This window comes from Moschus berezovskii, chromosome 23 (genome assembly GCF_049115385.1).
Source record: "Moschus berezovskii isolate FMDL1 chromosome 23, NW_MosBer_1.0, whole genome shotgun sequence".
NCBI lineage: Eukaryota > Metazoa > Chordata > Mammalia > Artiodactyla > Moschidae > Moschus > Moschus berezovskii.
The window spans coordinates 61,709,283-61,723,373 of record NC_142482.1 but is presented as its reverse complement, the minus strand read 5'-3'; the positions used below and the strand labels follow the sequence as shown (position 1 = coordinate 61,723,373).

Sequence of the window (14,091 nt, the reverse complement as noted above, 5' to 3'; positions counted from 1 at the left end):
TTTTAATTTCACAGCTGCAGTCACCATCTGCAGTGACTTTGGAGACCAAGAAAATGAAGTCTCTCACTGCTTCCATGTTTTCCCATCTATTTGCCATGAAGTGATGGGACCAGATGCCATGATCCTCAGTTTTTGAATGTTGAACTTTCAGCCAACTTTGGCCTTCTCCTCTTTCACTTTCATCAGAGGCTCTTTAGTTCCTGCTCACTTTCTGCCATAAGGTTGGTGTCATCGGCATATCTGAGGTTGTTGATATTTCTCCCGGCAATCTTGATTCCAGCTTCTTACACACAAATAAACAGGTTTAATTGTCAACAGATTCCTTAACTTAATTTCAGCATGCAGTTATACAAAGAAAAGAAGTAGAAACAGCAGAGAGAAGTAACAGCACACACATCACCAAGCTGCTTCCCAGCCTACAGCCAGACTTTACAATCCCTGGGAAATCCCGAATGACGTCTGTCTGGACTCCCAGCTAGGAAAGGATCCCAGGCTGTGCGTCCACCCCAAGGGTGAGACTTCACTGCGGTTATGGGGTCTCCCCCTTATAATCCCAGGCTGCACACTGATGTCATCATTGGCTCTGGGAAAAAAACGCAGCTCCGGTTCTTTTCTTTAACTGTTACAATGCTGTTTGTTTCACCTTTTGAGTCAGAAGATTCCTCAGACTGGGGCCTAACATCCAGAGGCTAAGAAATTTCTAGACCCACGCGCTTTCGTACCTAAAGTGCCCCTTGACTTGCTGGTAACGATTGTCATGCTTGCAGGCAGGTATGAGGACAGGCAAGGTCCAGGGTCCGAAGTTGGTCAGAGGTATGCTGCCCTTTTCCTGAAGCCTGAACCAGGCTACCTCCACTTTAATTTCCCAAGAGTGTCAAACTCGGGAGATGGTGGAAGACAGGGAGTGGAGGTTTTGCAAGAACGTGAGTGGGATCACACAGGGTTTGTCCTTCAGAGACTGGTGTACTTCACTTGGCGTCATATCCTCAAGGGTCATCCATGTTAGAACCTGTGTCCGGCTTACCTTTCTCTTTTAAAGGCTGGATGCATCTCCATTGTGTGTAGAGACTACCCTTTGTTACCATCTGTGTCCGTCAGACAGGTGGGAGGCTTGCTCTCTTGGCTGTTGTGAGTAATGCTGCTACGAACAAGGGGCTGCAAGTGTCTGTCTGAGACCCTGCTCTTAATTCTTCTGGGGACACACCCAGAAGTGAACTGTGCGTGGGATCTTTCCTCAAGTTTCCCAGTGGAGAGCAAAGCGCTTGGCCCTGCAGTTTTGAGACCACTCCATGAAGTGGGGAAGGTCCGTCTGCTCCGCTGCAGGCACCCCGGGACAAAAGCAGGGCTGGGTGGGTAAGACGGGGATGGGGGCGTGACTGTGTCAACCAGCACCTCTGCTGCTCGAGGCTTTACTTTACTTGCTTTGCTTAGTCGTCGCTATTTTGTGTCCAACTCCGCGGCCCCATGGACTGTAGCCCACCAGGCTGCTCTGTGCACGGGGTTTCCCAGGCAAGAGTACTGGAGGGGTAGCCATTCCCGCCTCCAGGTCTTCCCGATCCAGGGATCAAACCTTCGTCTGCTGCACTGGCAGCGGATTCTCCACCTGGGAAGCCACACGAACACAGAGGGTGAGCCAAAGGCCAGAGGGACGTTGACACGAGGACACTGGCTGGGAAGAGGAAGATGACTATTCCTTCCCAGGAGCGTGGAACATGCCACCTGCACCTGTGACCTCAGATAACCAAGGAACATTGCAAATAGAGGCAGAGCGAGCTGCCAGGAGCCATCAGCACCCTCCTTCCGGGAGGCTGTGAGTGAGGAGTGGAACTGCAGGGCTGGGCAGAGCAGGCACTAAAGCAGACAGCCACCGTATCCGGGGGATCTCTGAGGTTTCAACAGAGAGGCGGGACGGGGGAGACGCTGCCCTGCTGCAGGAGGTGGCGGAAGGCAAGAGTTCTGTGCACCTGGGACCACAGGCCTCTGGAGGCAAAGCGCCTCTTCCTGAGGGGACCTCAGTCATTCTCAGCTGACTAGACCAGGCCCACCCACGTGCTGGCAGCCAGTCTGCCTTACTCAGAGGTGACTCGTTTAATCCTCATCTCCGTTAAAAACTACCTGCATGGCAACATCTCGATTGGTGTTAGAACCATTAACTGGTCCTCTGGGCCAGTGAAGGTGACACACAAAATTAACTGTCACGCAGGGCTACCTCGTTTGCCAGTAGTCATGTATGGATGGGAGAGCTGGACCATAAAGAAAGCTGAGTGCCAAAGAATTGAAGTTTTTGAACTGTGGTTTTGGAAAGGACTCTTGAGAGTCCCTTGGACTGCAAGGAGATCCAACCAGTCCATCCTAAAGGAAATCAGTCCTGAATGTTCATTGAAAGGACTGATGCTGAAGCAGAAACTCCAATACTATGGCCACCTGATGCGAAGAGCTGACTCACTGGGAAAGACCCTGATACTGAGAAAGATTGAAGGCAGGAGGAGAAGGGACGGCAGAGGTGGGATGGTTGGATGGCATCACTGACTCGATGGACATGAGTTTGAGTGAACTCCGGGAGTTGGTGATGGACAGGGAGGCCTGGCGTGCTGTGATTCATGGGGTTGCAAAGAGTTGGACACGACTGAGTGACTGAACTGAACTGAACTGGTCTACTTCTTTCTCTCATGGAAACACATGCTGTGTGGAGTTCAAAAGCCAACTATGGAAAATCCCGACCAAAATGTTTATATATTTTAATGTGAAAAGATTGGACTGAGAAGATCTTTCATTTCTCAGGATTTGCTTTGAGCTTACCTGGTACTCAGCATCTGAAAAAAAGTCTATTTTTCTCAATAAAAACACTGTAGTCCACGGCAGGACTGGCTCCGTAGTTGGCAGGGTCTGGTGCGAGATGAAAATGCAGGACCCTCTGCTCAACGCTATTAAGAATCTGAAGACAGTGAAAGCAGAGCGCTGAGCCAGGGGTCCTTCTGGAGGCCCAGGGAGGCCCACCGGCCACACCTCCTTGAAGCCAGAGCTGGTCACAGACAAGGTCAACTGGAGGTCAGGAAGTGACTGTGAGTGGCTCGGTGACGTCCGGCTCTGCGACCCTGAGAGGCCGTGGAATCTCCAGGCCAGAATCCGGAGTGGGAAGCCAGTGTCTCCAGGGACCGTCCCAACCCGGGGTCGAAGCCTGGCCTCCCGCACTGCAGGCGATTCTGCCCGTTCTGAGCCACCAGGGAAGGACTATGATGAGGACGGGAGTTCCAAGTTGATCGATAACAAACGCACGGGAGATTATAAGGCAATTCTCTTCAACAACTTGAATAAGATCATATTGAAAAACAGTTTTGAGGAAAATGCCGATGACATTTAATGCAGTGGACCAGCTAAGAAAGAGATGCTCAGAGGTCGAGCTGTGTGACAGGTTCTGTAACACACGGGACCACTGTGTCCATCGTCACAGCTTCCTGCTGACGGCCTGAAGGAGACGAAGGACAGGCGCCTCGGACCCTGGACGGACAGACGGCTCACGTCAGGCGACAGTGCGCACAGGCTGGGGGTGGCAGTGACGCCACTGGCCTGCCCGCCCGCCCGCTCCCAAGGGCAGCGTCTCCGCAGCCTGTCTGTCCTCAAGGCTCAGGCGCTGACTTGGGCACAGCAGAGACAGCGGATAGAGACAGGCTGAGGATGTGGGTCACACCGTCAGGTTAGAGGGAGCCCAGCTCCTGATGACGCCACAGGGAGGCCAGTGGACACCGCACCACTCTTCCCCCTGAACCCCGGCATCGGCTGACGCGGGCCCCACGTCTCAGCAGGGAACACGTGGTGTGGCTGCAGAAATTTCGTGCAGTTCCTTCACTCAGTCAAGTCCGACTCTTTGTGACCCCATGGACTGCAGCACGCCAGGCCTCCCTGTCCATCTTCAACTCCTGGATTCCTCTCAAACTCACGACCATTGAGTTGGTGATGCCATCCAACCATCTCATCATCTGTTGTCCCCTTCTCCTTTTGTTTCAATCTTTCCCAGAATCAGGTCTTTTCAAATGAGTCAGCTCTTTGCATCAGGTGGCCAAAGTAATGGAGCTTCAGCAACAGCATCAGTCCTTCCAATGAACCTTCAGGACTGGTTTCATTTAGGATGGACTTGCTGAAACCTTAGCCGCCTTTATTTCTCCAGTACCAGCGGCTGGATGGAAAGTCACCCGGCGTGCATCCATGATGTGGTCTGAAATGCCTCCATCTCATGAATAAGAACTGTCTGCTCATCTCTGACCCCTGAGGGCAACTGAGCACACTCAGGGAGTGTTTACGGTCAAGCACTGAACAGGCCTCTGACCACAGACCCTCCAATGCAGACCCAGTGGCTCGTGGATGGACTTCTCCCAGTCCGGGTCCACGCCCTTCCCTCTTCTGCTGGTTTCTGGAGGGCTCAGGTTTGGGGGTCTCTGAGGCCCGCTCCCCCTCCCCACAGCTGCCATAGCCTCTGCTTCGCTCTACTCTCAGGAGCAGGGCCACTGAGCAGAGGAGCCAGGGAAGCCCCGCTCATCCTTCCAGGCCCGGAGCAGACAGCACTCTCCCCGAGGGCCTGGACGGGGCGGGTGGAGGGAAGACCCAGAGAGCAGGCAGCCAGTGCTCCCTGCTGGCAGGACCACCGGAGCCCACCTCCAATGGCAGCTGTAGCTCGGAGAAGGCACGGGACACGAGGACACGGGCACAGAAACACACACACACACACACACAGGCGGTCTCGATCAGCCCTTTATTTGTGGACTTTGCCAAGGTCACCTGGGGTTCCAGCTCTTTGCAATGATTGGGGAGAGCGGTGAGCAGCACGGGGGGCCCCCACCACCTCATCACGGTGAGCAGTAGCGGCCGCAGAACAGGATGGCCCCGGTCTTGCCGTGCTGGATGAAAAAGAGGAAGGGGCGGTTGGCAAAGAACTCGTGCACGACTCTCAGGCTTCTCCGGCTGATCCTGGACCCTGCGGTAGCCGTGGCCTCCGTGCCCTCCTCGGTGACTTCCACGAAGGACTTGTGCACGACCTTGGACAGGTACAGGCCTAGCTGGCAGGACATCCCACTGAAGTTGGCCCGGGCCGCCTCGAAGGCGTCGGTCATGCCCAGGCATCGGAGGACGCACTCCATGTCGTAACACTCCTCCAGGGTGAAGCAGGGCAAGAACACCTTCACCTCCTCCTCAGCCAGCACGTCTGGCTTCGTCCACGCAATGAATTTCTCGTAGGTCAGGGCCTTCTCCACCTGGAGTAGAAGGTAGAAGATATCAGGGTCTGCAGCAGAGCTGCCCTGGGGACCGTCCACTGTGACCCACACTCCACGCTGAGCGGGCCCAGGGCAGCCTGCAGGATGCACGTGAGTTCCCGGAGCCCAGTGCCCGGCACGGATCCGGACGAGACCCCGGGCCCCGGGGCCCTGTCTGCCCGGTTACCGTGTTCAAGTCAGTGCTTTCACTGGGCAGCACGACGACCATGTTCAGCTCTTGGCCGACGTAGGGAAGCACCAGAATCTGGCTGCAGATTTCTGCAATGCAGGTTATTTTAAAGGTTGACCAATTGTACATCATTGGCACACGTTTCTGCACGTTCTATAAAGGAAATGGATAAAACTTAAGTTGAAACATGACCTGTGGACGAGTCATCAGAGCCGTCCACCTGTGCCCACACACTCTGTCCTGTCTTCCAGACCCACCCCAGCTCCGCGTCCTCAGGTTGTCTGCACGGCTCCAGCTCCCACCCCTGGTTCCCAGCGCTCAGGCTTCAGTCTGCTGTTCTCCTGCTGACCCAGGAGGTCTCCACTCGGACATTCCCGGCAGGACCTCTCCCCGACCTCCTGCCTACCTGACATCTGCATCTGGACACAAAGGAGCCTCCAGTTCGGCTCGCACACTGGTGGCTCCTGTTTCCCTCCTTCTGCTCACTCTATACTTTCCCATTTCTGCTCATGGCGACACCACTCAGCCCGCAGTCAAACCTGGGAGTGTCCTGGGCCCCTGTCCTTCCCACCCCACAGCTGACCCATGAACAACCATGTTGGCTCTACTTTTAAAGACAACAGGGCTTCCCTGGTGGCTCAGGGGTAAATAACCCGCCTTCCAATGCGGGAGACGCAGGCTCCCTCCCTGGTCTGGGAAGACCCCACAGCCCAGGGGCTCCTAAGCCCACACGCCACAACTACCGAGCCTGGGCTGAGCGCCGGGAGCCGCAGCTCCTGAGGTCACGGGCCTGCAGCCCGAGCTCTGCCCCAAGAGAAGCACCAGCTGGGGAAGCCCGAGCCCTGAGCCGAGAGGGCCTCCGCCAGGGCAGCGTCAGGAAAGGCTTGCGGCAAGAAAACCCGGCACAGCCAGAAATAAACAGATGCGATTATTAAAAGAAATGCGAACCAATCTGACTTGTGCTTCCTACGCCCACCACTCAGCCCAGCCACCGTCATCAGGAAAACTTCCAAGTAACCTCCCTGGTCCTGCACTCGGGCCCGAGGGGCTCTGGGAGATCAGAGCCACAGTGAGAGGCCACGGGCTCTGTGAGAGCTCAGAAGAGGGACACAGGAAGCAGGAACCCAGGCTGGGGAGACCGCTAGGGAGGCTTCTGGATGGCCCTGCAGAGGAAGGCGTCTGTGTAGGTAGCTACGGATGGGCTGGGGACAGAAGGTAGGATCCAGGCCCATCGAGCGTCACAGCCATAGTCTGGAGTTTGAACTGGATCTCGGGAGTTCTGCGGGGCCCAGAGACCTGCAAGCTGCCCGTGGGATGTGTGATACAAGATGGAACCCCCACGGCACAGACCGCCCCTGATGATACAGCAGAGGAGGAGCAGGGGCAGAGGAAGCCAGGGTTTGCCCGGATCCACCTCTGGGCCGCCAAGGCCACGAGAGGCACAGGTTCCCTGAGGTCAGCCTTCTCACACGCTCCGTAAACCAAGGGGATCCAGGGACCGTTTCCAAGAACCTCCCTCACTTTATGAAACATTCTTGTTCACCTTGCTGACATTGAATGTCCTTTCCACGGTGTGCCCTTTAAGAAACTGTTTAGCCCAGTTTCCTTTGAAGTAGATGGCATTCACGAGAACCAGACGGGTCACGGGGTCACATGAATTTGCAGAGAGCAAGTCTCTAATTTTACCTGCAAAGATTTAAAGAGCCAGTTAGCTAACAGGGTTCCCTGGTGGAGGTGCTGGGCACAGTGTTACTGGTCTGTCCCCTGGAGGAGTCAGTGGACAGAGCAGAGGGTTCACTGTCCCCCAGACAACCACGAACAGGGAGTTGTCTGGTTACTCACTAAGGTGTGTCTGACTCTTTGTGACCCCAGGGACCCTAGCCCACCAGACCCCTGTGACCATGGGGTTCCCCAGGCAAGAATACTGGAGCCTGTTGCCATTCCCTTGTCCAGGAGATCTTTCTGACTCAGGGATCCAACCTGCCTCTCCTGCATTGGCACGTGTATTCTTTTCCATCTGAGTGAGCAGGAAACCCATACAGGGAGCCTGGCTCGTAAAGCAAATTTGGCAAGAAAAACCTTAAAATCTCTGCTCAGAAAAATACCATGAGTTGCATAAAACAAAAAATAAGGGCAGAATAATTCACAGTGACAAAAAAGGAATGTTCGGTCTACAACGTGAGGGGACCGTCCTGAAGGGGAGAGGTCGAAGCCAGTGTGGACAGCACGAAAACGAAGAACCGCAGGTGGACCAGGGCTTGACCGAGTGTCCTGCACTGATGCTCAGCGACCCGCAGGCCTGAGCTCCGCTGGACAGGCAGGGAGGTGGAGCCCGCATCCAGAGTTTTCCTTCCACCCTTTGTGAAAAGGCAGACTATATGAACATTAACTGCAACAGCCCAGAATCAAAGTGTGATTGCTCTGGAAGAGGTGCACCAAATATTGATGAGGAGGGGGAAAAGCTAGAGAAATGGATTACTGACTACATTTCAGAAGTGGATTTGAAAGCTTGCAGTTCTTTAAGATAAAAGCCCTTTCTCTTCACATGTGATGGTCTTGGGAAGGAACTGATGGATAATAAGGCTGATTTAAATACTGTGCAAACAGAACTTGTGACACGTCCTCACCTTCTGTCTTTTCGGCTACCCAGGTGTTTATGTGCTTCCTGGCCTCCTCCGAAGCGCCGACAAAGTCCAGCTCCTCCATCTCTGCTTGGTAGAATACACGGCAGGCATCTTTGAAAAACTAGGGTAGACGGAGTGACAGAATCACATGGCTACAGAAGCAGACAATGCCAACAGCTTACTCCTTCACCGCGCCAAACCTCAACACTGATCATTTGATGGTTACTTGTGTAATGTACAAACGAATGTGCGGAATTAACCTTCAATCCAGTTTCTCAGTTTTCAGCTACATTGAATAAATAACTGAGTAAAATAACAGGCTTTCCTGTGGCACAGTGGTAAAGAATCCGCCTGCCAATGTTGGAGACGAGGGTTTGATCTCTGCGTGGGGAAGATTCCTGCAGAAGGAAACGGCAACCCACTCTAGTATTCTTGCCTGTACAATCCCATGGACAGAGGAGCCTGGTGGGCTACAGTCCGTGGGGTTGCAGAGTCAGACACAATTTAGCGACGAAACAACAACAGCACAACCATTCAAATGAGGCAATTTGGCAACACAGTTGCCAGCACAAGGCTTCACTCCCCTGTGACCCTGGAAAGGCTGTTGCGTCTCTCTGGCTTCCTTGCCCCCGGAAGCAAGGACGCAGCAGCAGCGCCGTCTCAGAGGTGACTGGGGACCAGGAGAGCTTGGTCTGTCCGGGGTCTCGTGGCTGAGCTCTCCCCACACCGTGGACGCCGCACCTCGTGGTCCAGGCGCCTCATTTCACAGAACCCGCGCACCATTCAGGCTCTGCCAACCTGCTGGTCCGCTTCTCAATCGGAGCTTTTGAACAGATGTCAGTCTCTCAGTCTAAGAAAATAGTCTGGAAGCAAAGTGGTCACCTACAAGTCGACACCTCCTCATACCCTTGGTGATTTCAACAGCTTTTAAACACATCTGAAAACAAGTGCCTGCTTCTTAAATTACTATTTAGTAAGTAATGACCAGCCAAGGCCAAACTAAAGGCATATCTAATTATACTTTGTGATTGGTATTGGACTCTTGGAATACTCGATCACTATAAAATACTGACAAATATTTCTCATCTTTTGATTTTATGTTCCATATCAAAATAACATGTTAAATATCAATACTTTTCTTCAAATATCCACCAGAAAAGAAGTTTATGAAAATTAGCCAATTCTTTATGTTTATTGGAAATTTTGCTTTTCTGTATATCTAAGGCTCATACAAAGATGACAGTAAACTACCATATGACTGAGACTGATGAAAACAAGGAAACCAGTTTGTAAAATAAATTCGCACGGTGCTGTACAAACCGACAATGACTTGACCGCGTGCTTACTACATTCACTTTACACCACCTGTTTTAAAGCAGTTAATTTAGAGTCTGAAACAAGTGTGAAAAAAATGAAAAAAATCATATAACAGAATAAGGTCGCTATCCTAAATATACAAAGAACTCATTAAAAATAAAAAAAAGACATAAAGCCCGAAAGTAAAACTACACTGCTGCTGCTGCTAAGTCACTTCAGTCATGTCCAACTCTATGCGACCCAAGAGACGGCAGCCCACCAGGATCCCCCATCCCTGGGATTCTCCAGGCAAGAACACTGGAGTGGGTTGCCGTTTCCTTCTCCAATGCATGAAAGTGAAAAGTGAAAGTGAAGTCGCTCAGTCTAAGGACATATAAATAGGCAACTTTCAGAAAAGATACAAATGATTGATCGACATGAAAAGCTGCTCAGTCTCATGAGTAATAGGAATGTTCAGGCCCAGCCGCTGCGGCGCTGAGCAGAGGGGGGAAGGGCACCCGCTCCCCTTCCTGAGGACGACGGGAAGGGCTACAGCCGTCGGGGCGGGAATGAGGCCGAATTCACTGAGATCTGAGAGCCTCGCTCTGTCCCTTCCTTCCAAAGTCCATCAGGAGTGGCAGGCACGCACAGGACAGAACCACACACACACCGTCCCTGCCGGCTCGGCCCCGGCTGGGCCCCACCCACGCCCACCCTGGGGGCAGGCGGCTGCATCTCGGTAGAGCCACCCCTGAGGACGCCGCCACCACCATGAGAAAGGCCGAGGCGGACACACACTGTTGCTGAGACTGAAGCTCCAACACTGTGGCCACCAGATGGGAAGAGCCGACTCACTGGAAAAGACCCTGATGCTGGGACAGACCAAAGGCAAAGGAGAGGGGACAACAGAGGGTGAGATGGTTGGAGGCATCACTAACTCAATGGACATGAGTCTGAGCAAACTCTGGGACGCAGCAGAGAACAGAGGAGCCTGGCCTGCTGCAGTGCACGGGGTCAGACAGAGTCGGACACGGCTCAGCGGCTGAAAATAACAGCTGTCAGGGAGCGTTTAACAGGAGGATTCCTACGTGCTGTTTCTCATAAGTCCTTTGCTCCTTATCAGGTGGAGCAGCAAGCTGCTCCCAGGACTGAGGTCATTATGTGACACAGGCTTGAATCTCCTTTAGTAAACATTCTCTTTACGACAAAACTGCTTAGTCTCGACCCCCTTTCTTGAGATATGGGTTGTCTCCTGACATTGTGACCATTATTAATCCCTTGTTCCCTTGGTAACGGTTGCTGTACACTTGGTTTTCTGATCTTTATCATTGTTGAAAGAAATGTCTTGTACAATAGCCTATATATACTCACAGAAAGATCATGAAAGCACTTTGCTCCATCAGAACTTAGGGCCCGTGTCTTTTTTCTTTCTCTCTCTTTCCCTTTGGCTAATTCTCTGGAGCAGAGAACCCGTCGTGCACACTCTCCAGAACAGGCATCTAAGAGCCGCTCGAGAAGGCGCCCTGTGCCTTCACCCCCTCGAGAGGGCGCCCTGTGCCTTCACCCCCTCGAGAGGGCGCCCTGTGCCTTCACCCCCTCGAGAGGGCGCCCTGTGCCTTCACCCCCTCGAGAGGGCGCCCTGTGCCTTCACCCCCTCGAGAGGGCGCCCTGTGCCTTCACCCCCTCGAGAGGGCGCCCTGTGCCTTCGGGAGCGATGCAAGCCCTGTGTCAAGGGCTTTATTGGTTCTCTGCGTAAACCAGGGAATATCAGCCTCTTTCTCTCTTTCACTTTCTTATCGTCAACTCCAGACCACCAGGTTCCGGTCCATTAAAGGACCCCAACAAACAGACACACATGTAATGAGATGCAAAGACTTTCTCTATGTACCGGGGACAAGCCCTTACACTGGGCATGGGGGACAGGGCGTGGAAGAGCGTTTGGGAGGACTGAGGCTTTGTCTGCATTTTTGTATAATAAGAACACACTCACAGATTACTTGAGCTGTGAAAAAAAAATTTAAAAACTATGAAAGTAGTGTAATTAAGTAGAACCAGAGTAAAAAAGACAAAAGCTTAAAAAAATTCTGTGTAGGAAAAGATAATCAAAATATTTACAAGTATAAAAAAATTGAACAAGTCTTACAATGCACAAACATCTTCCAACATGTGAAAAACAACGTCAGAAATATTCTATTGGATCACTTCTTTGTTTGGGCCAACTCATCTGCAACTGGGGTGTGACCCGTGTTAGTTCTCTGACAATCATCTCATCGAAGCTTAACGAACATGTGAACAAGGCTGTTACAGGGCTCCTCTTACAGGCAATGACCAAACGGTTCCAGGAAGCGTGAGGTCATGACTGGGGTCCCACACCCTGCCCATCGTGTCAGTCTCAGGCCACAAGGCCTCTGCTACACAACAAGGCCCGCCTCCTGTCTCCACATGACCTCGGTCTCTTTCTGCTTCGGGCAAAAGGGAATATGACTTACCGGGCGGAAATCGTAAGTCTTCTCTCCAAAAAGCCTATTGGCGGTTCTGAGCAAGTACTGTGCGTCGGTCCTGTTAACTTCGCTGAGAAGCTTCTGGAAACCCTGGTGGACATCTAAACCTTCGCAACTGCTCTTGCTTAGAGAAAGTGTCTGAAGTCAAAAACAGATAAAAACCCACAACTGCAGTACACCCTGACTACAGGACAGTGAGGCCTGTCTGTTGAGCAAGGCCTCTGGGATTCGGATCGTGGACACAGGCTCAGCCACCAAAGAAACAGTGTAGGCCGCCGCCCAGAACCGGCTTCCCAAACGTACCTGGCACATCTGGGCTGCAGTGTTGTCCATGGCCCCCACGAGGACCATGGCCAGGGCAGAGGAGATGCTTAGGGGTGCAATAAGCACATTGTTCGAGTTGTCCTCACCCAGCTTTTTCAGAAGGGTCAAGGCAAAGGTGCCGTTTGCTTCTGACAGCGCATCCATGGTTGTGAGTCTGAAAGGATGGATTTACAATCAGTGTCACGTAAAATCAGGCCACAGGTCGACTGCGTCTCACTCTGCTCTTAACTGTTTTTAGCACTAACGCTCTGCTTCAACAATCAAATGGGTACATGCACAAAACTTGGCTTCCTCGGGGGACTTGTACCCCCGTGTGGGCTTTGAACACGTGAACACGGCTTAGAGACGGCGTGGATACAGAGAGGGTGCTGGGCCATGGCCTGGGAGGGCCCGGAAGGAGCTGTTGGCTTTTGCTCCCATTTCTAGATTGTGTTTGGGGACTATAGGTACGATTTGATAACAAGAATCACTCAAAATGATCTATCCAAACACACAATTGTACAGGTTGAGTGTTTTGTAAAGAGAGAGAAAGACCCCACTTAGCATAACCTGAACCCTTGAGATAAAAGACAAGTCAAATCATGTACAAAGAAGCATGAAAGCCTTAAAGGCAAGCCCCGCTGATGCCCAGGTCTCCTCCTCTGGGACCTCCGCCTGCGTCAAAGCTTGAACCCGAGGCCCCGTTCCCAGGCCCCTGCTGCCCCAGGCCCAGGGCCTGCTCACCCTGCTCGGGCCAAGGGCCTTGGTACACGCCCACATCCACCTCCAGGGCCTGGCCTTGGAGGTCGACAGCCCCTCCACGGAGGGTGTTTGGTCCAGAACAGGACACTGTGGTGATGGGCGGGGGTGCGTGAGTGTTCAGGGCCTTTCTGTGTGTGGTGGGAAGGGATGACAGCTGAGAGATCCCCAGTTCTTCAACAGAAAGCAGCTTTGGTCCTAGATACTGAGCTGGGAGAAACAGAGCAGGTGAGCCCGCGGATAAGCCCCGAAGCCTCAAGGCGTGCAGGCTGGCAGCCCCAATATGGGCCCTGCGGAGCTCCCTGATCTCTGCTCCCTGCACGAAGACGGGGACGCACCAGGTGATCTGTGCTCCTAAGGGGTGCCGGGCAGCTCCCCCCGAACATTCCACTGGAGCACACTGACTGCTCTGAAGTAAAGAGACTTGAGAAACAGCAGGTGCAAAAAGCACACTCTGCCCTTCCTCCGTTCCCCTGAAGCTGAAAATAAATCTCCACGTGGAAACACCCTCCCTACAAGGAGGTAGAGAGACATCTTTACACCTAAGAAGGGAACGCAAGGCTGAAAAGGCTGTACAAGAAACCAGCAAACCCTGTTACTTCACGAACTTGCTACCCCAAGCAAAACCCCCTTGCTTGTTTCGTCAAATCTTCACACACACACAGAGCTGCCTGCCTTGTCACTTCTTGAGTCTCGTATCTTCAAGGTTCCCACACAATTCAGTGGGGTTGGTTTTCTGCTATTGATTTGTCTTCAGTTTAGTTCAGTTCAGTCGCTCAGTCGTGTCCAACTCTTTGCGACCTCATGAATCACAGCTCCAGAGTCCTCCCTGTCCATCACCAACTCCCAGAGGTCACTCAAACTTAGGTCAGTTTAATTACTAGTCAGGAAGAACGTAGAGGAGAAGAAACACCCCCACACATTCTCTTCATCTTTAATATCCAGTTTGGTTCCTGGCTAAGCCATGTCTGACTCTTTTGTGACTCCGTGGGCTACAGCCTACCTGGCCCCTCTGTCCATGGATTTTCCAGGCAAGAATCCTGGGAGGGTTGCTATTTCCTTCTCCAAGGATCTTTCCCACCCAGGGATTGAACCCGACGCTCCTGCATTACAGAAGGTTTCTTTCCACTGAGTCACCAGGGCAGGTCTTAATATCCAATACCTTAACACTA

The 14,091-nt window shown here is 52.6% G+C and overlaps 1 protein-coding gene across 1 annotated transcript; it reads right to left on the bottom strand.

Annotated features, from left to right (window-relative positions):
- Nucleotides 1–4,806: 4,806 nt before the first annotated feature.
- Nucleotides 4,807–12,326, bottom strand: LOC129543444 (serpin B6-like). Its single transcript, XM_055406554.2, has 6 exons — nt 12,161–12,326; nt 11,846–11,995; nt 8,064–8,181; nt 6,980–7,122; nt 5,434–5,589; nt 4,807–5,246 (listed from the first exon to the last, which is right to left on the bottom strand). The coding sequence occupies exons 1-6, from the start codon at nt 12,323–12,325 to the stop codon at nt 4,842–4,844; spliced, it is 1,137 nt and encodes a 378-aa protein (XP_055262529.1). The 5' UTR covers nt 12,326; the 3' UTR covers nt 4,807–4,841.
- Between the last annotated feature and the right edge of the window lie 1,765 nt (nt 12,327–14,091).